General features: G+C 50.8%; 2 protein-coding genes across 6 annotated transcripts in view; one reads left to right on the forward strand and one right to left on the reverse strand.

Annotated features, from left to right (window-relative positions):
• Positions 1-1,949: 1,949 nt before the first annotated feature.
• Positions 1,950-25,718, reverse strand: Gipr (gastric inhibitory polypeptide receptor). 2 transcript variants are annotated; one of them, XM_063281146.1, is made up of 16 exons: positions 25,594-25,718; positions 12,061-14,798; positions 10,987-11,149; positions 10,550-10,649; positions 9,939-10,046; positions 9,446-9,549; positions 8,761-8,864; positions 8,447-8,591; positions 6,351-6,510; positions 6,079-6,139; positions 5,710-5,779; positions 5,493-5,581; positions 5,269-5,407; positions 3,518-3,559; positions 3,258-3,440; positions 1,950-3,118 (listed from the first exon to the last, which is right to left on the reverse strand). In XM_063281146.1, exons 3-15 carry the CDS (start codon positions 11,047-11,049, stop codon positions 3,258-3,260), a joined length of 1,368 nt encoding a protein of 455 aa, XP_063137216.1. In that variant the 5' UTR covers positions 11,050-11,149; positions 12,061-14,798; positions 25,594-25,718; the 3' UTR covers positions 1,950-3,118. The 2 variants fall into 2 exon arrangements, with proteins under 2 accessions (XP_063137216.1, NP_036846.1); NM_012714.2 differs by lacking the exon at positions 25,594-25,718 and having other exon boundaries at positions 1,952-3,118; positions 12,061-12,126.
• Eml2 (EMAP like 2) overlaps positions 25,558-27,281 on the forward strand; it is a 31,443-nt gene continuing 29,719 nt past the window's right edge. For 3 of the 4 annotated variants that reach the window (XR_010061162.1, XM_039093491.2, XM_039093638.2), the window contains exon 1: positions 25,732-25,892. Coding sequence is in view for 3 of the 4 variants with exons in the window: in XM_039093491.2 (XP_038949419.1) it covers positions 25,745-25,892 (148 nt within the window). In the remaining variant the exon portion in view is untranslated. Of the gene's footprint in view, positions 25,893-27,281 lie in introns of all 4 variants that reach the window. The other variant, NM_138921.3, reaches the window with a different exon arrangement.

Consider the following 27,281-nt stretch of genomic DNA (forward strand, 5'->3'; position numbering starts at 1 on the left):
CAAGCAGCTCGGATGACAGGCCTATGTCTCCACAGCCATCCAGCTCATTCAGTTGAAATCATTGAGATTCAGGAAGGGCATTAACATGTCCCAAAGTCACCCAAGTGAGAAAATAATGGTGCTACATTCAGATAGACAGGCAGGGCTGATGAAATGGCTCAGTGGCTACCAAGTTTAATGCCTAGCACCCATACCTGGCTTTAACTACAAAGCCAGGGGGATCCAGTGCTCTTGCTTCCTTGGGCACTTGCACACAAATACACATAGATTAAAAGCAGATCTGTATGCCAGGGGCATGCATTTGATCCCAGCACTCAGGAGGCAGAAGCAGAGGCAGGGAAGTCTTTGTGAGGCCAGCCTGGTCTACAGAGTGAGTTCCAAGACAGCCAGGGCTACACAGAGAAACCCTTCCTCAAAAACAAGTAAATGAAAGCAGACATGAGTGTACCCGAGATCCCCACAGCTTGAGAGACTGAGGCAGGATTGCTACAAGTTCAAGACCAGCCTGGGTTTACCTGGTGAGCCAGGCACAGTGAGGTCATCTCAAAAAGATTCCATTGAAAGCACATTCGGAAAGGAGCTAGCCTGCCCCCCCCCCCCCTTCCCATTTGATAGGCACCCATGATGCTGGCCCAGTGAGGGTGAGCACCTGCCCTCCCCGCTCCTTGGGGCTCTAGTGCTGAGGAGAAGCAGGGCCAGGCAGGGACGCAGCTCCGCTCTTCACTTAGCTCCGTCTGCACTGAGAACCTAGGATCAGAGCCTCCCAATCCACAAGAGCTGCAGCCCTCCCTCTGCATTCTGGGAAGGGAGAGAAAGGGAGTTGGTCTCTTGCCAGGCAAGTGGGCGACAGTGCCATGGAGGAAGACAACGGCCACTCTGTGGTGACCTAAAGAGCAGCAGTCGGAGCTCAACGTGGCTGCTGGGCCTTCACAGCTTGTGTGTTTTCCATAGCCAAGACTACAGTGAGAGACCCCGTCTCAAAAAGCCCAAATAAGTAATAAAAAGTAAAATTGTAAGCTGTGCTGCCAGGCTGGTGGGCAATGTCAGTCCCTTCAGCTTCCCTGAAGCCCATTTACCTCGCCCAGGAACAGGGCTGGACTGAGCCTTCAGGTCACAGGCTCAGGCTATAGTCCCTGCCTCGTCTCCCTGAATCCTCCTCACCAGACATGGAGATTTTGATTGTCCTGGGCACTTGGCTGCCCGAATGGTGCTTTTATCTAGCTTTTTTTTTTTTCTTACTTGCATGTAACGGTGGTAGTGTGTATGTATGTGTGCATGTTCACATGTGAATGGGTACATGTGCACACATTTGTATGTATGGAGGCCCCCGGGTGACATGGGAAGTCTTCCTTGATCACTCCCCCATTATCCCCCCATATGTGGGCTATATGGGCCAGAGCTCTGGTCCCAAGACTGTCATGGCCAGCACTTTGCCCAGTGAGCCATCTCCCTTGTTCTGACAGAGTCTTATTATCTAGCCTCGGCTGGCCTCAGACTGGAGCAACACTCCTGCCCAGCTTCTTGAATGATGGGATTACAGGTGTGCATCACTACTTCCCGAACAAATTAATTGAGGGAAAGGTTAGGATCTCCCTGTAGCCCTAACTGGTCTGAAACTAGGCGAGTAAGTAAGGCTGGTTTTGAACATGCAGCAGCTCAGCCTCTGCCTTTGATTGCCTCCGAATAATCCTTTCTAGGGATAAAAGCCAAAGTGAAAGTCTTCAGACAAGTTGGGAGCCTAGTGACAGCTAATACAGTAGCCCGGTTAGGAATTGAACTAGGCTGGCTCCTGCTGCTCTGCTGTGTGAGACATAGTTCAGAGAGCCAACCTGTTCTGTCAGGATAAAGGACCAACCAATCCTCCCACCAAAGCCTCCCAACTGCTGGGGTTACAGTGCCACCCCTTGCCCAAGACTGACATTTCTGTTGCCTTCCAAAGAAGCAGGACGTTCACACACACAACTTTAATTTGTACATATGTCTTAGTTCTCAATAAAGGTTATCTTAGGGGAGGGTACAGTAGCAATGTGGTGTCCATGGTTTTTTGTGCCAACATATGGCTCCAAATGAGCCTCATTGATCTATGGCAGACTACCTCACACACACCCTAGTCATCTCCCTTTCTAGCCTAGCCTCCCACCCCATAAAGAAGCTTAATTTACTAGAGTCTCCACTCCAGAAGGCAAAGCCCTGAAGTGTTGAGTGCGGGGTCAGCTAGGAGACACATCTTTCTGGGAACCCTGGGGAAACACAGCACCCAGTACTGATAAAGGAGGCCTCTGTGTGTGTGTGTGTGTGTGTCTGTGTGTCCATCCATCCACAGGTGGACCAGTCACAATGAGGCTTCATCCCCAACCCTCTCTGGGAGGTGGGAAGATCTGGCTACCTCCACTGACCACAGGATCCTCTTGCTTGGCTGCCAGCTCTCACCACCTACAGCTCCAGGTCCTGCTGCTCATCTCTCACAGCCTGGCACAGGCAGAGCCTCCCACACCACAGAGCCTTTTGACTTTTGATTGCTCTCCTTTTGTCTTGACTGTCTCCTTTGATCCCTCTCCTGGGACCCCTCAGCAAATCCTTCCCACCTCTCTGTGGCCTCCATTCTGGTCCAGCCACCTGCATTCCTCTCACTGGGCTCCCAACTCACTGCCCCTAGTCCCTAGAACAGAGAGCCATGGAAACAGCCCAGGAGACACTGCTGCTAAAATCTGTGTGGGACTGGAGAGATGGAGTTGTGTTCACTTCATCTACATAAAGGCTGACAAGCATTCGGTCCCAGAGATCTTCTGTCCTCTGGCATATGCAAACACTGTATGCATGTGGTATCCATCCGTACACACAGGCAAAGCAATTGTACACGTAAAAGTAAAAATAAAATCTTCAGTGAGCCTGCGGTGAAATTCCAGTTTCTGCACCCCCTGCCCACTCCTTCCCCATCTGCAGGCCCTGGCTTTTTCCAGTGGGACCATGGAAGTCTTTCTCCATTCTTCCTGTTCCCAGGACCTTTTCCTGTGCTGTTCCGTCTGCCTGGAATCTTATCCTCCAACTCTTCAAGCTGTCTCCACTCTCCCAAACATGTCCCATCATGTCTTCGCAAGTGGCCTCCCAGTCGGTTGTCCTAGACACCAAAATTCTTTTCATAAACGATTTCCCAACAGATCTGTACACATGGGGACTTTGTCTTCCAGTTCCTTAAGGGGGCTGGTAAAGTAGGCTCTCAATACTTGCTAACTGTACAGACACAGGGGTCCCTTTACCTAGCAGTAACTTTCCAAGACCTCATCTCCAGGCACATGCAGCATCCCAGAGGGCAAGGCATTGCGGATGGCAGCTTCCTGGGGTGCAGAGCTCAAAGGCACCGCCCGGGGGGCCTGCCCCAGGTGCGGACGTGGACACTGTTCCTGAAGGCTGAGACGCAGACGGCGGATCTCCGACTGTACCTGCAACGCGGAGTGCTCAGGGTGTTGCCATTCCCAGCGTGGTCGCCAGGGGGCGCAGACGGGCCAGCCTCTCCTACCTCTTTGTTGATGAAGCAGTAGAGCACACTCACGAGGAAACCCTGCCAGAGGACGAACGAGATCAGATGGCTGCTGTGGACTCATTGTTTCCGGACCCAAAGTACTGTGGCTGTTAGCGCCCTGATCCTAGGTACTGAGGGCACCTACTTACTGGCTCCCAGCTCTCTGTAACGTTCCCCTGACCCCCAAAGGCTGAGAACAGGCGCTGGAAATTGAACGTCCTGAGTGTAGAAAGCAATTCGCTGCTTTCCACACTTGAGGCACGAAGTCTAACCACTCTGTGCCTCCCTTTCCTCGTCTGGAAAAATGAAGGCGGTGGTTGGGAGAATTGCAGTATTATTGTGTAAAAAGAGTGCTTAGGGGGCTGGGGATTTAGCTCAGTGGTAGAGCGCTTACCTAGGAAGCGCAAGGCCCTGGGTTCGGTCCCCAGCTCCGAAAAAAAGAACCCAAAAAAAAAAAAAAAAAAAAAAAAAAGAGTGCTTAGCTGTGGTGGCGCATGCCTTTGATTCCAGCACTCTGGAGGCGGAGGAAGACAGTTCTCTATGAGTTGGTGTACACACTTGTACATATAAACTATGTCCATCCAGATCTGCATGGTGAGACTCAGGCTCAACAATAATAATTAGGGCTGGAGAGACGGCTCAGGGGTTAAGAGCACTGGCTGCTCTTCCCAGAGGTTCTGAGTTTAATTCTCAGCAACCACATGGTGGCTCACAACCATCTGTAATGGGATCTGATGCCCTCTGCTGGTGCGTCTGAAGACAATGACAGTGTACTCGTATTAAATAAATAAATCTTTAAAATTAATAATAACTAGTTAAATAATTATGAGGCTTGAGGTTTTCTCAGCATTGGAACACATGCTTAGCCAGCTGGAGACAGATTACAGGTATGAGCTTTAGTTGATGAATGGAGTCAACTATGAACATGGACTATTAAGATATTCCCAGAATTTTCTACAATCCCATTAATATTGAATTCAGTCACACATCTCCCCTTCCAGGAAAGGAAAAAGACAAAATTGGCGTTTGGGAAACTAACCCTCCTCTCTCATTTTTCTGTCCCTGTTGCTCAGCTCTTGCCTCTCGCCCCACTTGCTCTGAAGTTGCAGATACCCTCACCGCCCTCCATCACACTAGCTGCCCTCTGGCCTCAGGGACCCTCATTCTGGAACATTCCCCCACTTGTGTGACTGGCTGTTTACATAGGGTGTTTCCTCTGTCTCTCACAGAGTAGGGGCCGACCATTTGGCTCCTGGTTGTTGCGAGGTGTCCTTGTTTCCTTTAATGAACGCACAGTCTCACGGGGAACCCTGGTGCTATCCCCACTTTAGAGAGAAGACTCAGTTGGGTCCCGCAGGGTAGGCACTAGGAAAGGCAAGCACCGTCAGCATTGGTTGGCCTCCTCACATTTTGGAATTTCCTACGTCCTTAAATTCTGCACCTTGCGGGTAAAGGAAACCAGGAAGCTGGGAAGTACCAGCTCAGTTCATCCCACAGCACTTCCTCCTCGCCTGGAGGCAGTGCTGGGGAAGGCTGTGTGGTCCTCTACCACTATCCCCACCACTCTGCTCCTCACCCCCACAACTCAGAACAGTCTTAGGTAGTTTCCGCCCTGCGCATGCGTGATATAATCCCTGGGTGCACTCCAGTCAGTAGAGGCTGCTCCAGGGAATGATGATATCGCTGTGTCCGGATGGAGAGAAAAGTCTAAACTAGGAGGGTGGAGCCCCTGCACCCAGTCTGAGCACCTGGAAGGAACTTAAGAAGATTTCAAAGGCCAGTTTGGCAAAGCGCAGGGAGCCTTCAGCCTGTTCCTCGGTCACGGGAGCAAATACCACCTCGTGGACACCCAGCAGGGGCATCAGTGTCAGCGTGGAGCGAGCCAGCCTGGAAAGAGACGTTATCAGTGGTCCGCACGTCCCCTATTCCGGCCCTATCTGCTTCCCACATTGGGTCCTCAGCCTGCCCACACCTTAGTCGGTAGTCGGGACAGCGCATCTGTCGAGTCCTCAGCTTTGAAACAAGGATGCCAAGGATGCGGATAAAGATGAGGAAATTGATCTGTGAGGAGAGAGAAACTGAGCCAGAAGCCATTCAGTTCTGGGGTGGGACAGGGGGTTGGCGCTGTTCCACTTCCCCAGAATGAGGAATCCCTGAGCATAGCCTGGAGGAAGCGAGACTGGCCCTACCAAGATGGTTATTAGGATGGGGGTGCGAATGATCCACCAAATGGCTTTGACTTCGTTGCGCTCCCAGCACCTAGAGGAAGCAGGGTAGAACTGAGACGCGAAATGTCCCCACAAACCCCCAGTCACCCCTAATCAGGCAGAGTCCCTCACCAGCCCTGCCCACCCTCTCTAAGCCCCACCTACATTCATTTAAGTCCCACCCCATCCTGCTTTTCAGAAAGCCTCCTAATCCTCCCACTTTCCCAGCCCATCGTCCCTTTATACCCCACCCACATTCTCCACACCTTCACTTTTCCACCCTTCCCCGCCCCGCGTCCCACATAGCTCCGCCCTCAGCCCGGGCCCCGCCCTCCAGACCCTGCAACTCACTGCGTGTTCTCGTACAGGTACCTGACGATCACCCAGGGGATGACGAAAAGCGCGGGGGCCCCTGTGCAGACCCCGATCCCCGCCCCCCACCCCGCCGCAGCTGTCAGCGTGCACACGAGCCCCTTCCAGGCCCAAGACCCGCGGAATTCCTCAGCAAGGGCTTGGGAAGGAAGGAAACGTGGATGGGCTGGGAAGTGGGAAGTGGGGGAGCGGAAATTCGCTGGGCTGGGCGGAGGGGTGGGGTTGAGGGGTGTCACAGAGTCAGGGCTCACCCCAGCCAAGAAGCAGGTAGCAGCGGAAGTGGCCCTTTTCTGAGCGTCTCACAACCACCAGCAGATGGTGCAGATACACACCCTCCACCAGCAGCCAGGTGTAATTGGCTCCCACACAGTACTGGGTCAAGATCTGGGCTGTGCGGCAGGCAGCTAGGGCCTATGAAGCCATCAGACAAGGGTAGTCTCTTTGTTTTATTATTTATATGTATTCCTTCGTGTATGTGGTAGTAAGGCTTGAACCCAGGACTTCCTACTTTTTAGGCATGGTCTCTACCACTGAGCCACGCCCCCAGCCCCTCACTGGGGATTCTAGGCAGGGGCTCTACCACTGAATTACATTCCATTTCTCTTCTGTTTGAGTCAGGGTCTCAAAAACTTCTCCAGGCTGTTCTTGAACTTGCTCTGTAGCCCATGCAGGTTTTAATATGTCAGTAGTGCTCAGCTTTCCACCTAACTAGGACTATGGGACATCCTGACTAGACAGGGCTCATCTCCATCTCCTGCCCTCAAATTTTACTCTGAGTTTCCAGCAAATGGCTTATCTTACTTCACCTTATCCATTTTCACTTGAGGACTCTCCCACATTGACCCCTAAACAACTGGCATCTTCTATTCTGTTACCACGGGGAAGTACATAGAATGCCAGTACGCAGCCTTTGCCATACTAGCTCAGATTTAAAAACATTTTAGGTTTTGTAGGGTTTTTTTTTTTTTTTTGGTTCTTTTTTTCGGAGCTGGGGACCGAACCCAGGGCCTTGCGCTTGCTAGGCAAGCGCTCTACCACTGAGCTAAATCCCCAACTCCCTGTAGGTTTGTTTTTTAAGACAGGGTTTTTCTGTGTAGCCCTGGCTGTCCTGGAACTCACTTTGTAGACCAGGCTGGCCTCAAACTCAGAGATCCACCTGTCTCTGCCTCTCAATTAAAGCCATGTACTGGGCCAGAGAGATGATTCAGAGGTTAAGAGCGCTGTCTGCTCTTCCACAGGTCCTGAGTTTAATTCCCAGCAACCACATGATGGCTCACAGCCATATAACCAGGCACACATGCAGGCAGAACATTATATGCATAATAAACAAACATACAAACAAACAAATCTTAAAAAAAAAAAAAAGCATGTACCACCCCTCCCAGTGACACTAGCTCTTAAGAACAACTCCTGCCTCAGCAGTTAAATGCACTGGCTGCTCTTACAGAGGATCCAGGACCACATTGCAGCTTACAATTGTCTGTAACTCCAGCTCCAGAGGATCTGATACCTTCTTCTGGCCTCTGAGGGAACCAGGCAAGTATGTGGAATACAGACAGACAGACAGACACTCACACACATGCAATACAAATTTAAAAAGCAAATGCTGGGTTTGGGGGTTTAGCTCAGTGGTAGAGCGCTTGCCTAGCAAGCGCAAGGCCCTGGGTTCGGTCCCCAGCTCCGGAAAAAAAAAAAGAAAAAGAAAAAGAAAAAGAAAAAAAAGAAAAAGTAAATGCCAAGCTATCTTCCCACAAGGGTGTGAAGGTCAGAGACCTTTTAGGAGTTCGCTACCATGTGGGTCCTGGGGTTGAATGCAAATCAGAAGTCTTGTAAGCCAATACTTTTAAGTACCGAGCCATCTTTTTTCCCCTCTATTTTATATAGAGAGGCACTTTGCCCGCCTGCACATCTGTGCACCACATGCAGGTCAGAAGAGAGCATCGGATCCCCTAGAACTGGAGTTACAGATGGTTGTGAGCTGCTGTGTGGGCGCTGAGAATCACTCCAGGGTCCTCTGCAAGAACAGCCAACGTTCTTACCACTGAGCCACCTCTTCAGCCCCAAGTGTCCTCCTCATCTATTACTCTATTCTATTACTGGTACTCTATTACTGAACTTCACCCCCCAAGACCCACCCCCTCCACACACACACACAATTATTATATAAAGGCCTCTGTTCAGAGCCCTGAGTTTCATCTCCCTGCCTCAAAGTACAAACTGATTCCTTCCAAATCCCTGTTGGTTTCTTCCTCCCATCCTGCCCCCACGTTCTCAGTATGTGGTGAGGAGGAAAAGTATGGAAATAAATGGGAAACTTCTTGGTCCCACCAGGAAGGAGATGGAGTACCTGGTTCCACAGGGTAGGGGTCTGGTTTCCCGTGTAGGGACCCAGTGGAGGCAGCAGCTGGTCTCGGGTGAGGATGGCCCCTGCTCGCAGCATGAAAGACGTGAACAGGTTCATGTGAATGTAATTACGAGTGCAGTGAAGCCGCCTGGGGGATATGAGAGACGAAAGGGGCTGGGAACCACTGGAGAGCTGTCCTTAGGCAGTCCAGAGTCTCTTGAAGCAGCTCCCCCAACCCCCATCCCTTGCCCTAGAACTACACCGTCTCGAACCCAGGCCCAGTCTCCACCACACCACGCAGAGCTGGCGGGTCGCACCTGAACAAACTTAAAATGAGTAGGGCTAGCAGCAGAGTGGCCAGGGACAGGGAGTAGCCGACTGTATACACGACCTGCAGGCGCTCCAAGATCAGCTTCTGGTCCTGGTAGAGACAAAGAAAGCAGAAGCCGAGACTTTCAGCTGGTCCAGAGGAGGGGCGGGGCTGCCCACCACCCCTCCCCTCACACCCGGGTCTCTTCAGGGAAAAATGTTCCTTCGCTCGGATCCGGCGCTGCAAATCGCCTGTTTTCTCCTTGAAACTCCACTTGTACTTCTTTAAGTGGTGTTAACTCCACCCTTCACCTCCAAGGCTGGATGGGCACATTCGCACACGCACCAGACATATTCTTTTGCTTTGTTTTTTTTCCGACGGGCTTTCTCTATACAGCCCTGGCTGTCGGGGAACTCACTCTGTAGACCAGGCTGACTTCAAACTCTGAGACCCATCAGCCTCTGCCTTCTTCCCAATGCTGGGACTAATGACGTGTGTTGCCACCACAGCCACCATTTCGTTGCCTGAGGTGGATTTTAATTACTTACAACCTAGAGTTCTATTCAGTACAAGGAGTGTCAGTTGGGCCTGCAACTTGCAATGGTTGTTTGTTTTGTTTTGTTTTGCTTTGCTTTGCTTTGTTTGTGACTCTCCCTAGACACCGTAGCCCGAATCCCTCTCTCCCCCCTCACCTGAAAGGCCCCATTCTTCTCTGGATTCTCACATTGAGTGTGGTCTCTCCAAGATCCCCATTGGCCATCACTACCACACTGGCGGAAGACGAAGCCTGCAGCCACTATGGGAACATAAGGGGTGGTGTGGGGTGCGGGGAGGTGGTGTCAGAGACCGAGTCGGGAGGATTGCCATGAGCTCAAAGCCAGCCTGGACCCCTAAGTTGGTTCAACAGGTAAAAGCGCTGGCAGCCAAGCCCAGAGACCCGAGTTTGATCCCCGAGACCCATGTGATGAGAGGATTCCTGTAAATTGACCTCTGATCGCCACACCCCTGCCATAGCTTGTTCATCCACACATACATGAGATAAATAAAGACAGGATAAGTAAATCATGTGACAGCCCAGGGGATTGGGAGACACCTGGCTTCACAGACAGGGTCAGCGGGCAGATAGAAGCAGGAGGGGCTAGGTGAGGGTGGAGTGCGGGATGAGGGGTGCGGGGAGCTCCTCACCCTGGCGGTACCAGGGCAGATACCAGGGGCAGGACACCCGGGCAGTGGTGTTGGCAGCCGTGTAGTTCCAGCAGGCATACATATCGAAGGAACCATTACAGGCCAGGCCTAAGGGAGAAGGAAACCGAGCCTGAGGATGAAGGAGAGGAGCGGTCTAGTTTTTCATTCTTCCACACCTCGAGGTTGCACTACCTCCTTACTGGCCACAAGCTCCTCCCACCAGACTTCGAGACCCCACCCATTCATCCTCCTAGTCCCACTCCAGGCTCCTCCTCCCAAGTGAATGCCAAATCCTGATTATTCTCATCTAGAAAGCTTATCAAGTTCCATTCCAGAACCCGCTCCCATTGCGGGTCAGGTCCCTCCCACGGCTCCTCCCACCCCCGTCTACCTTCCATGTTCTTCGGTCTTCAGAACTTTTTTTTTTCTTTTTTTTTTTTTCCTTTTTCTTTTTTTCGGAGCTGGGGACCGAACCCAGGGCCTTGCGCTTGCTAGGCAAGCGCTCTACCACTGAGTTAAATCCCCAACCCCCGGTCTTCAGAACTTAATTCGGGTCCTTACAGTCTACCCGAGCTAAGCCCCACTCACATCTCCCAGCCCTCCAGTCACACCTGAGGGAGGTTCTGTGGCCTCCAAGGTGTTTTGGCATTCCCAGCCGTAACGCTCCCAGCGCTGGTACAGCTCTCCCGTCGTCTGCCCCTCAGAATCTGTCTAAGAGACGAAAGAAGGGACCTCCAAGGTAACCTCCCAGGCAGCAAGCTCGGTTGGGAAGGGCCAGAAGAACCCTTAGAGATTTAGAGGGGCTGTCCAATTTTTTTACACTGGAGTCCTGGGTGGCTTAGAAACCTCTTAGATGGTATTGGGGTGCCTAGAAAACCGCCCAAAGGAAGGGGTGGCCTGTCCCCACCCGGAGGACTTGTGAGGGGGAAATGTGTGAAGAGAAACTACCTGTTTATACAGGGCGGGAGCGGACATCCTTAAAACTCTCCCTGATGTAGGGGAAGGCTTAAAACCATCCCAGAGCGCCTGTATCTCTCTAGGTCCTCACCTCCGCCCTCTGGAGTGACAATCCCCAGAGCCACAGCAGCAGAAGCAACAGCCGCAGGGGCATCCTTGAAAGGTGATTGGAGACTCTGGCCACTCGAGGCAGTTGGGCTGGAGGGTCCCCGGGCAGAACCAACTCTTGAGCTTCAGCCCAAGTCAGTGCTCACCTGCCAGAAGCACATGGTGTCCGAGGCCACGCCCCCTATTTCCGCACATGAGGATTCGGGGCGGGGCAGGACTAGGCGTGGCCTCCAGTAGATAAGTGAGGCTGGGATCAGCTAAGCGATTCCCAGGCCCTCCTAAGTGTTGCTGAGGCAGCCAAGGTGGAAGGGAGGGGTGTTTGCTGAGGGGACTGTTACCCTAGAGCTGTGACGGGCAGAAGCGTCAGTGTCACCGAGAAGCTAGCCCAAAGAGACTCTTGGGAACCTGGGACCTTCTTAGAGAGGAGGGAATAGAAACCGTCAGTCAATCCTTGATGGGAACTTAAACTGATCATTCGAGTTCGCATCCTCCCAGCTCTAAGTTAGATAGGAAGCCAATCTTCTAAAATTTCCCTGGGCTTCAGAAGTCAGAGGGGCAGTGCTCTCCCAACATCTAAATATTTAGGGACCAGAGATACTAGACCCTAGGTTTCTGATTGTCGGACGTTAGATGCTCTGAAAATCCTTCTAACCCCAACTATCATCCCCGCCCAGATAATGTGAATGCAGGGTTTCAGGAGGGAATCTCAGAGCTACAGAAAAGAAAAGGAAAAAGAAAATATAATTAAAAAAAATCCCGGACCCAGAATTATAGGAATAAGAGCAGAAGGACTCAGGGACAATGAGACACAAGCAAGAGCTCGGAGACTAAAAGGGAGGCACAAAAAGAGAAAAAGATAAAAATGTGTCTTGGAGACAGTGGAAACGAATAGGGGAGAGAAAAAGGACGGGAAAAGAGTAGAAATAAGCCCATTTAGAGATTAAGAGAGGTGAAGAGATGACAGGGCAGAGAGGCAGAAAGAGACAAAGATAGAGACAGAGAGACAGAGTCAAGGGAGAGATAGGCCCAGGGCAGGGCTTTGATGGAGACCCCTTACCTGTACCGAGTCCTGCTCGCAATCTCCACTGAAACAGCTGCCCTGCCTCGCCTGCCAGAGAGCTCTGGAAGAGGTGACAGGCGCTGGCAGCCTGGGGTGTTGGGAGGAGGCGGGGCCAGGGCGGAACAGAGAACAGGAGGGGGGAGCTCTGGGGAAGAGTGGGAACTGTGGAGCAGGCACGTTTATCACAGCCACTCTGTGTCACGTAGAGGGAGCAGCCACACAGTTATGGTCCCCCCTCCCCCAGGCCACAAAACACATTATGCTATCCAGCCACTTACACTGCCTCTCACGCTGCCTCACACAGGATCTCAAGCGCTAAGCAAGAGAGCGTCAGACACTCACAGAGTGAGACTCCGTGAGTAACAAATTCATTCATAGCTATACAACTGGGACCATGCTGAGAGAGCCAGTCCTTCACCCACAGCTTCCCAATCACCGGCAGGGACACGCGGCTGTGTGCCCGGGGATGTGGACACACTTCACATACATGCAAACACGGCCCATAGTCCTAATACCACTGTCTTTCTGTTATCGTTGGTTGGTGTATGTACATGTGTGTACATGTACGTGTGTGCGTGCGTGTAAGGACCGGAGGACAACTTCTCGTGTGATTCTTGAGTGCCGTCTACTTCTTTGGTTTGGTCTTTCAAGCAAGAGTTTTCTGTGTACTCTGTCTGTCCTGGAACTCACTGTATAAACCTGACTGCCCTTGAATGCAGAGATCTGCCTCCCCAGCACTGGGATTACAAGTGCACACTACTCGGCTTAACTAGCTGCATAACAAGCACTTTACCAAGTGAACCGTTGCTCCAATCTCTGACTTGCCTTTCTTTGTTTTAATTGTACGTGTGTGAATGGTTTTTTGCATGCATGGAGGCCTGTGCACACATTCATGCAGTACCTGAGGAGGCCAGTAGAGGGCACTGGATCCCCTGGAACTGGAGGTACCCATGGTTGTGAGCTTCCCCATGGGTGCTGAGAACTGAATCCTGGGTCCTCCTGAAGTGCTCTTTTTTTTTTTTAAGAATTTAATTCTTTTTTTAAAGATTTTATTTATTTTATTTATATGAGTATACTATAGGTATCTTCATACATACCAGAAGAGGGCATCAGATTTATTACAGATGGTTGTGAGCCACCATGTGGTTGCTGGGATTTGAACTCAGGACCTCTGGAAGAGCAGTCAGTGCTCTTAACCGCTGAGCCATCTCTCCAGCTCCTGAAGTGCTCTTAATTGCCATTTCTCCAGCCCTATTTCCTCTGTGGTTTTTTTTTTTGTTGTTGTTGGTTTTGTTTTGTTTTTTAACAAAACAGAGTCACACTCTATAACCGAGGTAGGCTCCAAGCTTGGATCCTTCTGCCTCGGCTTTCTCAGTGCTAAGCTTCAGATTTCAATTGCACAGGCACATGAGGTGACCACATCTGGCTCCACGTTTGGCAGCACTGTCAGTGGTGCACACACCCACTCTCGATAGCAACTGCTCTGTGTCCCTCAGGAGGACTGGACATATGGAGCAGGGCTTCAGTGAGTGTCCAGGACATAAATGTGCCTGACTGTGAGGCAATACAGACGACCATTCATTCCTCTCACAGCCCAAGCTGAAACACACACAGGTGACAGGCAGCCACATCCGAAAACACTGTTCCTTGTGAAATACATCGCAGTCTCCCAGAGTCTATAGCATGTCTAACAACATAAACTCCTCAGAAGGCATCAAAATGTACGCTCTCTCATTGTCACATCCAGCTCTGTCTGGGCAGACAACCATACCATGTTCTGTCTACACTCACAAACCACATTCTACATAGATTCCAGGGATGGAGTTTAGGTCTTCAGGATTGACAGTAGACACCTTTAACCACTGAACTACCTGGTCCGTTAATATCTCCATTTGGCCCAGGCTAGCCTTGAACTCATCACCCTATTTTGGTGTTGGAATAGAACCCTGGTTCTTGCACATGGTAGGCAAGCACTCTAAAGGTGCACCATTCTCCCAGCCCCTCACTGGGGAATTCTAGGCAGGAGCTCTACCAATGAACCATGTTGTCAGCTTCTCACTGGGAGGATTCTTCCTGCCTCACTTCCCAAAAGCTTAGCTTATACCTGGGGGTCACCACTCCCAGCTTAAGTGTGTTTCATGTGTGACCCTTCCCAACCCCACAGCCAGTCACACAGTCACCTGTCCACACTGCAAATCCCACTGTCACACATTAACATTCAGTCTTGAAATGGTCCCATTGTCACAGGAACCTTTACATCGCCCACATTTTCATAACCTCTCCTTCCGGGATCTTCCTTCACCCTAGCTATAGGGAACATCTGTCCGTGGAATGTAGGATGGGGAAGTTTGGAGCCCAGTCTGAGAACCCAGTGTCTCCTGCTCAATACAGCACAGGCTGTTTGCTTGCTCCCATGGGACCTGTGTGATAAGTAGGCCAGAGGCGAGCCTGCCCATTTTGCAGAGGACAAGCTGAGGCCCAGAGGCCCAGGAAGGGCAGGGAGTGGCCTGAGGTCCACACCAGAAGCAGGGAGCAGAGAGAATGGGGGAGGCGGGGTGAGGGTCCTTACCGCCTGGCCCCTGGGGACCTCTCTGCTCTCTGCTCCACATTCCTGGCGCCCTGTGGATCCTGGGAAAGTATCTGTGCCTGAAGTGGAGCTGAGATTGAAGAGCAGCACCTCATGGACGGCTGCGGTTGGATTCTGCAGGCTTCAGGAGGGCATGAAGGTCACTGGACTGGAGAGGGAGAAAGGGGATGGGACTGGGGTGCTAAGAGGGTAGGAAAAGGACTGGAGATCCAGAGAAATAAAAAGGGGAGAGAAGCCAGGCAATGGTAGCACACGCCTTGGATCCCAGCACTCAAGAGGCAGAGGCAGGTGGATCTCTGTGAGTCTGAGGCTAGCCTGGTCTACAGAGAGGATTCCAGAACAGCCAGGGCTACACAGAAGCCTTGTCTGGAAAAACAAAACAAATCACACACACACACACACACACACACACACACACACACAGAGAGAGAGAGAGAGAGAGAGAGAGAGAGAGAGGAGGAGGAGGAGGAGGAGGAGGAGGAAGGAGGAGGAGGAAGAGGAAGAAAAGGAGGAAGTAGGGGGAGGAGGAGGAAGAGGAAAAGGAGGAAGAGGAAAAGGAGGAAGAGGAGGAAAGATGGAGGACAGAAAGGGAAGAGTGAGTGCAGACTCAGGCCTGTCATCCCAACACTGGGGAAGGTTAAGGTAGGAAGATCCCGAGATTGGGGCTATCCTGGGCTCCATAGTGAAGCAGTTTTAGAGAGAGGTGAAGAGAGAAAGGATGGAAGAAGGGAAGGGGAAGGAAGGGAAGGGGGAGGGGAGGAAGGGGGAAGGGAGGAAGATAGAGGTGAGAGAGGGTGAGCCTGAACGATGGGAGGCGGGGAAGGGGATACAAAGCTCTGTCCCCTCCTTGAATTCTAGAGACAGATGAAGGTTTCCAGGGCAGGAGAGCCCTTTTCTTCTGTGGTGACACCCAGGCTCCTGCCCATCAGCCCTTACCCATGACCTTGTAAGTAACACAAAGGAAACTCACTGAATCACAAGAAAGAAACCCGCAGCAATATGAAAGCAAAGAGAGAATGCGCCAAGAAAGAACAGGATGGCGGGGAGCAAGAGGCGGTGGGTACGATCCAGATACATAATGTGAACATGCATATATGTACACACGCATCTGTGAAGATGTCTCCGGGTAACTCAGTGTGTATAATTCATATATGCTAATCGAAAGCTTCGAAGGGGGCCTGCCAGGTGGCTCCGTGAGTAAGGGTGCCTGCCAACGACGCTCCACTCATACACAGCGGCACATAGGCACACACGCATACATACATATACATGTATATTCAAGTTTAAAAGAGGCACCCTTGCCCCCTCCCTGTCGTGGTCCACTCTAGGTGAACACAGGGCAGGCATGTAGGACAGACAAGAAGACAGAAGAAGAGAGGTCACAGTCTAGGCCCCTGACTGGCTCCTGGCCTCTGTCTAGGGTCCTTGGCAGTCTCTGGAGAACGGCATTGAAGAAGTAGCCTGGAGCCTCCCTGGCTACTGAGCTACTCCCAGGCTGCACCATGCTGCAGCCCACCCTTCACCCACCCGGGAGACTCAGCCCCTGACAGCACTCTGGCTGCTTTTCCAGAATACTTGGCTCATCCGGTCTCTAAATATAGCCTGTCTCTCCCCAGCCGCCAGCCTATCTTCTCTCCGTGGAGTCTCCCCACTCCTCTCGACTTAAGTGCTTGCGCACTCTCTCTCCTCCCTCTCTCTTCTTTACCCCCTCTCCTCCAAATCTCTCCTGTCTAGCCGAGCATGGCAGAGTGTTAATCCCAGCACTCGGAGGCAGAGGCTAGTGGAGCCCCGTGAGTTCGAGGCCAGCCTGGATTGCACAGCAGGTTACAAGTCGGGGAGGGAGACATAGTGAGAACCTATCAGGAGGACCAAGCAAACAAAACCACCAAATCTCTCCTTTCCTCCTTTTCTCTAACCCCACACTCAGTGTTTCTGTCTTAGGTACTTTTCCTTCCCTTCTGTCTTGTTCAGCTTCTCAGGTCTCTCTCTCTCTCTCTCTCTCTCTCTCTCTCTCTCTCTCTCTCTCTCTCTATCAGCCTCCCTCTTCTTTTGGGCCAGTCTCTTTTCCCTTGTTTTATTGTATTTATTGCTACTATTACTGTTGCTGTCAATACTATTTTGGTGCTGGAATGGGAACCCTGGTTCTTGTGCATGGTAGGCAAGCACTCTTAACAGTGCACAGCTACCCCAGCCCCTTGCTGGGGGATTCCAGACTGGGGCTCTACCACTGAGCCACACCCCCAGCCCCTCACTGGGGGATTCTAGGCAGGGGCTCTACCACTGAGCCACGCCCCCAGCCCCTCACTGGAAGATTCTAGGTGGGGGCTCTACCACTGAGCCACGCCCCCAGCCCCTCACTGGGGGATTCTAGGTGGGGGCTCTACCACTGAGCCACGCCCCCAGCCCCTCCCTGGGGGATTCTAGGCAGGGGCTCTATCACTGAGCCACGCCCCCAGCCCCTCACTGGAGGATTCTAGGCAGGGGCTCTACCACTGAGCCACGCCCCCAGTCCCTCACTGGGGGATTCTAGGCAGGAGCTCTACCACTGAGCCACGCCCCCAGCCCCTCACTGGGGGATTCTAGGCGGGGGCTCTATCACTGAGCCACACCCCCAGCCCCTCACTGGGGGATTCTAGGCGGGGGCTCTACCACTGAGCCACGCCCCCAGCCCCTCACTGGGGGATTCCAAGCAAGGACTCTCCAGATAAGCTTCAACTCTTGCCTTCTCCCCCAACACACATCTAGCCCAAACTGACCTCAAAACCACCTCATTCCTCAGTCCCCCCCCCCAGTACAAGATTACAGACATGAGCTATCACACACAACTCATTGTCTGTTTTTATTTTTTTTAAAAGATTTATTCATTTATTATATATAAGTACACTGTAGTGTCTTCAGATACACCAGAAGAGGGCATCAGATCTCTTTACAGATGGTTGTGAGCCACCATGTGGTTGCTGGGATTTGAACTCAGGACCTCTGGAAGAGCAGTCAGTGTCTTAACTGCTGAGCCATCTCTCCAGCCCCCATTGTCTGTTTTTAAATTTGCTTCATTTAATTTTGCATCCTGGGAATGAAGCCCAGGGTCCCATGAATGCTAGCAAGCTCTCTACTACTGAGCTCCACCCCAGACCTAGTCTCATCTTCTAATCTCCCTTTTTCCCTCTCTCCTTTCCTGGCTTCTCTCCATTGTTCCTGGTCCTGGCTTCCCTGGTTCTTATCTTCTGCCCTCTGGCCCAGCGCAGTAACCAGACAATGTCCCAACTTTGGAAGTCATAGAAAAGGAGAGCTGGAAAAAACTGTGTCTTCTCCCATGGGGCTGCCCAGCCAAGCAAAGCTAGAGGGTTCAGGCAAGAGCCTGGGGCGCTGGCAGATGGTACAGAAGAAATGAGGCAGAGAGAGATGGGGAGAGGAGATGCCCCATGGGGCCTGGGGCCAGAGATGGGAGAGAGAGAGAGAGAGAGAGAGAGAGAGAGAGAGAGAGAGAGAGAGAACACCAAGGCTTGAAGGATAGAGACCTAGTGGCAAACAGAGCTAGTAATAAGGTGCACAGAGACGCCTCAGGGAAGCACAACCCCTAACCTGAGGGAACAGAGAGACAAAGCCTCCAAGAGAGGAAATTGGAGCCAGAAAAGCAGGCTCACAGACAGAGGGAAGGGGGAGGTAGCCTGCACACACAGCACACATGGGATCCACGGAAGGAATCTCAGCCAGGGAAAGATGGAAGGGAGCTAGAAGGGGCCTAGAGAGACAGACAATAATATAGGCAGAGCTCTGGGATGTGGCTCAGTGGGTAGCGCAAGCTTGCCTAGCATGGACGACGCTCTGGGGTCGCTCCTCCGTCACCCCGTAAACCAGATGTGGTGTGCACGCCTGTAATCCCAACACCAGGAGGGTGGAGATAGGAGGGTCAGAAGTTCAAGGTCATCTTTGGCTGCACAGAGAGTTTGAAGACAGCCTGGCCTTTACCAGACCCAGCCTCAAGAAAAAAAAAATTGATGGTTTGAGTGAGTTTCAAAGAGACAGGAAACCTGGGGAAATGGGGACTAGGCAAGACAGCAATAGGATACCTGACTTAATGACAGTACCTAGAGAGAGAGGCAGGGAGAGACAGACTCCAGAATGAAAAGACTGTATCCACTGCCCCAAAGACAAAATCAGAGGGAGATCAAGCAGATGCAGTTGGCTCTCCTCAGCCACTTCCGGTCCTGGGGGGTGCCGGTCTCCATAGCGACCGACCCAGATCCCCAAGGCAAATATTGTCCAGGCTAGAAGCAACCGTAGGGCTGTGTTGACATAATGTCGCACTGGGTGGGGTGGGGGCTCTAGAGGCCAGGATGGAGGGCAGAAGAGCGACTCTCAGCTGGGGCTCTGTAGACAGTGCCAGCCTTCCTCCACCTCCGAATGCAAACTTCCCTTCACCCCACGTCAGTGGCCGAGTCCAACTACGGGGGTCCCCGACTGCCCCCTGGTGGTTGTAGATTGGGTTGGGTGGTCCTTACTAAGCAAGGAAGGTAAAAGAAAGCCCGGGCTGAGGGGGTAGCCCAGAAAGAGCCTCAGGAAAGTTCAGGCAGGAGGATTTGTAATGGAGATCTATAATCCCCATATTTTAGATGAAGTTGAGGCCCAGAGAGAGAAAGCAACTCGCCCCAGGAAACATAGCTCATATTCAAAGCGCCCTTTATGGCGAGTTTCAAAGTGTGATTTCCAGACTGTAGGACAGAGCTTGCTCACTTGGAGGAGAGAGAGAGAGAGAGAGAGAGAGAGAGAGAGAGAGAGAGAGAGAGAGAGAGAGAGAGAGAGGGAGGGAGGGAGGGAGGGAGGGAGGGAGGGAGGGAGAAGAGAAGAGAAGAGAAGAGAAGAGAAGAGAAGAGAAGAGAAGAGAAGAGAAGAGAAGAGAAGAGAAGAGAAGAGGAGAGAAGAGAGAGGAGAGAAAAGAGAGGAGAGTGTGTGGGGGGGGGGGCTGGAGAGATGGCTCAGTGGTTAAGAGCACTGATTGCTCTTCCAGAAGTCCTGAGTTCAATTCCCAGTAAACTATCTGTAATGAGATCTGATGCCCTCTTTCTGGTGTCTGAAGACAACTACAGTGTACTTCTACATAATAAAAATAAATAAATAAATAAATAAATAAATAAATAAATAAATGCAAGGCCCTGGGTTCGGTCCCCAGCTCCGAAAAAAAGAACCAAAATAAATAAATAAATAAACAAACAAACAAATAAATCTTGAGAGAGAGAGAGAGAGAGAGAGAGAGAGAGAGAGAGACCCTCCCCTGCCCCTGCCTGTCTTCAAGGCCCTTGACATCTTCCTGTGAAAGCACTCAGAAGAGAACAAACTCCATTAGCTGTACCCAGAGGCAGCATACAGAACACTTCACACCCAAATGCCCATTCAAACTGCTCTCCTCTTCTGGGAAGTGGGCGCCCAACTCAAGCCAGCATGGGGCTCACGTGGGCCCTATTTGAGTCTGGTCCCTGCTCTGGGGCTAGGAGCCATTTTGGGTCAAGGATTGAGTATGACATCGTTGTATGTCATCTCCCTCTCTCTGCCAAAAACCCACCAGCCTCAATCCTGTGCCTCTCTTCATCCTCTATGCCCTGGATTTGCTCACTTCCCCCCACAACATGAAGCCCAGGATTGGAACCCTCCTGGGCTCCCACAGTACTCTGGGGCACCCTTCCAAGAGGATTATATTCCTTAGAGCAGACTATAGGTATTCTCTCTCTCTTTTTTTTTTTTTTCTTCAGAGCTGAGGACCGAACCCAGGGCCTTGTGCTTGCTAGGCAAGCGCTCTACCACTGAGCTAAATCCCCAACCCCTATAGGTATTCTCATACTCATGTTCCGTTCTGTTTTGCTGTTGTTGTCTTTAAAGTTTTTATTGAATTTATATTTAACTGGTTGTCAGTTAGTTGGTTAGTTAATTAGTTAGTTAGTTAGCTATTGGTTTTCTTTTTTTTTTTAAATTCATTTATTATATATGAGTACACTGTAGCTGTCTTCATATAGACCAGAAGAGGGCATCAGATCTCTTTACAGATGGTTGTGAACCACCATGTGGTTGCTGGGAATTGAACTCAGGACCTCTGGAAGAGCAGTCAGTGCTCTTAACCACTGAGCCATCTCTCCAGCCCGCTATTGGTTTTCTGAGACAGGGTTTCTCTATGTAGCCCTGGCCTCTGTCTCCAAAGTGCGGGGATTAAAGGCGTGGGCCACCACTGGCTTATTTTTAACCCTAATCCTGTGTGCACGATGTGAGTGCATGAACCCCAAAAGTCCAAAGGTGTGGGATCCTTATGGAGTTAGGTACCTAATATGGATGCTGGGAGTTAAACTCAGGTCCTCTGGGAGAGCAGCAAGTGCTCTTAACCACTGAGCCATCTCTGTAGGTCCCGGTATGGCTTCTTTCGCCCTCCTCGGCTCCATCCATACCTGCCTTCTGGTTGCTGAAGACTAAGCCAAACCCTACCTTAGGACCTTTTATTTTTATTTTTTTTTCTTTTTTTCGGAGCTGGGGACCAAACCCAGGGCCTTGCGCTTGCTAGGCAAGCGCTCTACCACTGAGCTAAATCCCCAACCCTTATTTTTATTTTTTATCATTTTATTTTTCCTGCCCAGAAATCATTCAGCTCTTGGCATAAACACCACTTCTTCTTCTTCTTCTTCTTCTTCTTCTTCTTCTTCTTCTTCTTCTTCTTCTTCTTCTTCTTCTTCTTCTTCTTCCTCTTCTTCTTCTTCTTCTAAAGATTTATTATATATTATATAATAAATTATTATATAAATAAATTATTTATTATATATATACACTGTAGCTGTCTTCAGACACCTTCAGAAGAGGGCATCAGATCCCACTACAGATGGCTGAGAGCCACCATGTGCTTGCTGGGATTTGAACTCAGGACCTCTGGAAGAACAGTCAGTGCCCTTAACCACTGAGCCTTCTCTCCAGCTCCTTCTCCTTTTTAATTAATTAAAAAGTTTTAATGTAAGAGAGCTCTGTCTGCATGTACACCTACATTCCAGAAGAGGGCATCAGATCCCTTTATAGATAGTCCTGTCCATTATGTGATTGCTGGGAATTGAACTGAGGACCTCTGGAAAAGGAGGCAATGTTCTTAACCACTGAGCCATCTCTCCAGCCCTAAATGTTTCCCTTTTGTCCTTTGTAGCTTATTGCTTTCTTGGGAGAGATTGTCTTGGTGCCATGGATTCTAAGTGGGCCTTACCCTGGGGTCCTAGTTACCTTTTTAGCACTTACCAGGACCAGAAAGTGTTGTATTAGCTCTGTGCTGCTTCTTCGAGGTGTAAAATGGTGATGAACATCAGTGAGCGTTTGGAATGTAGGAACTGTGTGTGGTGGTTTACAACCTCCATGGTAATCAAGATGCCTGAGAGCAAACTCTGAGACTAACTTGAACACCATGGAGACTCCAATACCTAGGATGGGAGCTCTGCTTATAGTGAGAAGGCTAGGCTGACTCCATGACAGGCTTCTAATTGGCAGTTAAAGAAATGAGGCCTAAATCTCTGTTTCCCAGAACTGGGCAAGTCCAGGCCTCAGAACCTGCTCCATCACCTGACCTGAGGCAAGCACAATGGGTCAGTAGCAGTTTCCAGGTTTCCTCGGCTACTTCCTCAGTAACAGTTTCCAGACCTCTCCAGCAGGTTTCCAGTCCTCACACCCTGGTAATGGAATGTCTGGAGAGATGGACCCAAAAGATTAACATAGAGGCCACCTACCCCAGAATTCCCTAACGTGCTTTAAAATCAGGCCTGCGAGCACACTTGGTTTTCTCTCTGTTCTGGTAATGGGAGACCCCAGCATGCTGGACTACTGGAGAATAAAACACTTTGCGTTTATGTACTATCTGAGTCCACAATATCATTTTTCAGTGAATCATAGACCCTCACAATACTAAGTACTAAGGACACTGTGTGTGTGTGGTGTATGTGTGTGTGTGTGTGTGTGTGTGTGTATGCATGATGTGCATGTGTGTGAGCATACATGTATGCATGTGTGCATGGTGTGCATGTGTGTATGAGCATGCATGTGTGTGCACGTGTGTATATGTATGTATTGGTGCATGTGTGTGTACATGTGTATCCATGTATGCATGGTGTGCGTGTGCATGCGCATATGTGTGTATGGCATTCTTGTGTGCATGTGTGTTTGTATGTGTGTCTGTTCCTGGGAATCAAACCCAGGGGATCAAACATGCAAACCAGACACTCTACCATGGAGTCTTTCCCCTAGGCCCTCACTAGGAGACTCTAGGCTGTTACTGTATGAATGACTCATGCCTCCAGACCTCAGTTTGTAGAGGCAATCTGTCTCTTTCTTTCCTTCTTTCTCCTCCTCCTCCTCTTCCTCCTCCTCTTCCTCCTCCTCTTCTTCCTCCTCTTTTTCCTCCTTCTTCTTCTTCTGGTGTCTCTGTGTAGCCCTGGCTGCTGTCATGGAACTCACTCTGTAGACCAGGCTGGCCTTGAAGTCAGAGATCGATCTGCTTCTACGTCATCTCTTTAAGTAGCCCAGATCATCACTGAACTCATTCTCAGGAAGCATGTTACATGAGGAAAGGAGACTGGCATGACTGTGAACCTTCCTTCCATGATGCAGAAACTGTGGCTTGGGCTCACACAACCAGAGCATAGTGGACACAGACCCCAAACATGAATAAATCCAGTTCCAAAAGCTTCCTGTGTGTTCAGAGGTAAATCTTCTGTTGACAGCCTCACTCCTCTCACCCATAAAACATGGTCTGGGCTCTGCAGTAAAGGAGCTTGCTGCTAAGCCTGGTGACCTGAGTTCAATCCCCAGAGCCCACATGGTGGAAGGAAAGATCTGCCTCCTACAATTGTCATACCATGCTAAGAACTCATGTGCTTCTGTATGTCTGCACCCACAAATAAATAAACGTACAAATCAAGAACAAAGGGAGAGGACTGGAGAGATGGCTCAGGGGTTAAGAGCACTGACTGCTCTTCCAGAAGCCCTGAGTTCAAATCCCAGCAACCACATGGTGGCTCACAACCATCTGTAATAGGATCTGATGCCCTCTTCTGGTGTGTCTGAGGACAGCTACAGTGTACTCATATATAATAAATAAATAAATCTTAAAAAAAAAAAACAAATCAAGAACAGAAGTATTTTCTGAAGTTGCACCCTGTGGTATATGCCTCTAATCCCAGTACCAGAGAGTTTGGAGGCAGGCATGTCAGAGGCTATCCTCTCAGATACATAATGAGTTTCAGGATAGCCTCGGGTTCATGAGTCCTGCATCAAAACAAAGCAGAGACTGGAAGTGAACCTAATAATGTTTTCCTGTAATCCCAGTATTGGAAGGCTGAGGCAGAAGGATTACAAGTCTGAGGCAGCTTGGGCTACTTAGTGAGGTTTTTGCTAGACTGGACAACAGAGAGAAATACATCAGAAAACACAGCCAGAAGTCTACTTGTGATGACACTTAATTCCAGCAGTCCTGAGGCAGAGGCAGGAGGCTCTATTGAGACTAGTCTGGACTATATATCAAGTTCCAGGACGGTGGTCAGGATTACATAATGAGACACCATTTTAAAAAGTAAACAGGGGGTTGGGGATTTAGCTCAGTGGTAGAGCGCTTGCCTAGGGAGCGCAAGGCCCTGGGTTAGGTCCCCAGCTCCGAAAAAAAGAACCAAAAAAAAAAAAAAAAAAAAAAAAAAGTAAACAAGGCTGGAAAGATGGCTCAGTGGTTAAGCACTGGTTGCTCTTCCAGAGGTCCTGAGTTCAAATCCCAGCAACCACATAGTGGCTCACAACCATCTGTATAATAGGATCTGGTGTCATCTTCTGGTGTGTCTGGGGAGAGCAACAGTGTACTCATATAAATAAATAAATAAATAAATAAATAAATAAATAAATAAATAATCTTTCAAAAATAAACAACAAACGAACAGAAAAACATAGGTAGGAAGCTGTAACCCCAGAATCTGGGGAGTGGAGACAAGAGAATGATGAGTGCAAAACTGGCCTAGGCTATATAAAAAACAACAAAAACCAGGTGTTTGGGAACCGGTGTGGGTGTGGGGTGGGGTGTGCTGAACTATAATGTCCTCGCTCAAAAATACCAGACAATAAAACAAAGCAAAATGAACCCCGTGGCCTGGGTCATGACTTGGGAAAGGCGATCCCATCTTTAAATCCATTGTCCCACTCCTTCCCTCCTAGTTCCCCAGTTTCGGAGCCTGCTCTGACTGACACCACCAGCTGGTCCCAGGTTTCACAACTGGGTCTCTATCAAAATACGGACTGGATAACGCCTTCCTGGGAGACTAGGACTGTAGGGGCGGAGCTATAAGGGCTTCTGTGGAAGAAGTGGAATGAAAGGTTAGGGCGGGGCTAATGGATTTGAGGGAGGGCTCAAAATTCTGAGGGCGGGGTTAACTCTGCTAGAGAGTCTGGTCCAAGGTTCCAGTCCTTGGATGTTCAGGGGGTGTGGCTATTTGCTCTAGGGGCGGGAATAGAACTTTTGTTGTTTCTAGATTTAGGGGGTGGAGCTAAGAGCCCTGGGGGCGTGTCTAGCTCTAATAAACAAGGAGCGAGGACCCGGCTAGGATACAAGCGCAGGTTATAGAATAACCTGGCATGTTTGAGGTTTCAATGTCAAGCTCTGGTTGTGCGAGGGGACTTATGGGAAATCGGATAAAAGATTTAGAGGAGGCTTTCGGGAATAGGAGTGTCTTCTTTCACCCCATCCTCCTTCCAGAGCTGGGGGGCGACGCTTCAGGATGAAAGGCAAGAAAGACCCTGCCCCTTCAAACCCGTCCGCGTCCCTATTGGCGGAAGAGCCTGCGCGACAGACTCTCATTGGTTCCTAACGGGAGAGGAGGGGGTGTAGAAAGAATACACTCAGGTTGTGGGAGGGACCAGACAGTACCTAGGGGGACCCCGACGTAGCCAATCCTGACCTGAAGACTGTTGGGGGTGGGGGCGACTGACAGAGCAGTCTCTGGACATCCTTTCCGGGCATCCTAGGGGATGACCCCTGTGCCAGGCTCAGAGCCGGCCGCCTGATGCTGGGTGGGCCGAGCTGGGGATGCTGGAACGAAGGGCGTTGCTATGGCAACGGGAGGCAGGGCCTGGGGGGGGGACCGGGCCCGAGCTGGGGCTGCGGGGGCCGGCGGTGGCTGTGGTGGGGCAATGGCGGAGCGCGGCCCGGCCTTCTGTGGCCTCTACGACACGTCCTCTCTGCTGCAATACTGCAACGGTGAGAACCCCCTTCTCAGTTCAGACCTGGCCCCGCCCAGGGTGGACCTACCTCCTCCTGCCCCAACCCTTTTCTTCCAAGTCTTTACCTCCTCCCTTGTGAGAGATTCTTCCTTTCTCCCTATCAACAGGATTCTGACTCCAGAACAAGGTCCTTTATCCCCAAAGTCATGATCCTGCTCCCCCTACCCCAATGGACACCTGCTCCGAAGGTGGCTAGACAGAGAGAAGGGTAAAGATCATGAAGGAGCCTGTGACCGAGGAAGGGGGAGGGTGGCGGGCAGGCTTGAGGTAGGGAGTCAGCTGAATGTAGAACTCTTTCTGCCCCCTCCAGCTCCCTCCCCGGGACCCTTCTCTGTGTTTGGACATAGCAGGGGGAAATGCTGAATTGTGGGCTGGGCTTGGGACCAGTAATCTGTACAGTAGAGGACTTTCTTCAGCCCTGCCTCTCCCTCCCAGGAAGAATCCTCTTTTTCCCTAGATAAATGCATATGGCATCAGAAGGGCCATTTTGGTGTTAGGGGAGCTGGACTGGAGGAGTGGGGAAGGTAAGAGATGCGGAAAGTGGACACTGGTCTCTAGGCCAGGAAAACGTCCAGGAGGAAGCCAAGAGCTTGAGTCATGGGGTGGGACCATCAGACCAAGCAAGGCTTCAGATGAAAGCTGCCCGTTCAGGGTCAGTTTGCCCCATGTCAACCAGGGGGCTTTGCCAAAGCATCATCTCGGAGTTTGGAGGTCACTCCCTTGGGCACACACACACTTTGCTAGGGACCCCTAGAGTTGGCAAAGGAGCTAGAATGTTCATTTAATACCCCTCTACCTTCTAAAGGTTAAGGACGACAGGGTCTCTCAGGCTAGGGCAAGTATGGGTTTTGCTCTTGAAAGAAAAGCTGTGCCCGGACTGGGAGCTTCTGGGTGACAGTCCTTGCCGAGGCCACTACAGTCATCAGAGTGGAGGGTGGGTGTGGAAACATTAGCTCCTATATTTAATAGTTCGTCTTACTTTGGATGTATTAAACTCATATGATGTTAAATGCAGGGCCTTAGCTCTTGTATTTTCAACTGTAACATTATTTACGGGAGGTAGAAAAGGGCTCCAGATAAGGTGGGTTGCTGGCTCCCCTAGCCCATACTGCTGTGTAGCCCTTGGGTTATCTTTAAACTCCCTCCCATGGTCTTCTTAGCAGGACCCTGGGACTTCCCGATAGGGGTCTCAAGTCTCTGCAATCCTCTCCCTCCGACGAGAGCCTCCTCCCTCACCCCCTCCCTCTGCAGGTCCAGACACGGGACCCACGGAGCACTGGGTGGGTGGGGGTAGAGGACAGGGTGGCAGGACTAAGCAGGCGATTGGACCACGGAGGGAAAGGGGTGGGGGGACTGGAGGCTGCAG

Source organism: Rattus norvegicus, chromosome 1 (genome assembly GCF_036323735.1).
Source record: "Rattus norvegicus strain BN/NHsdMcwi chromosome 1, GRCr8, whole genome shotgun sequence".
In the NCBI taxonomy this organism is placed as follows: Eukaryota; Metazoa; Chordata; class Mammalia; order Rodentia; family Muridae; genus Rattus; species Rattus norvegicus.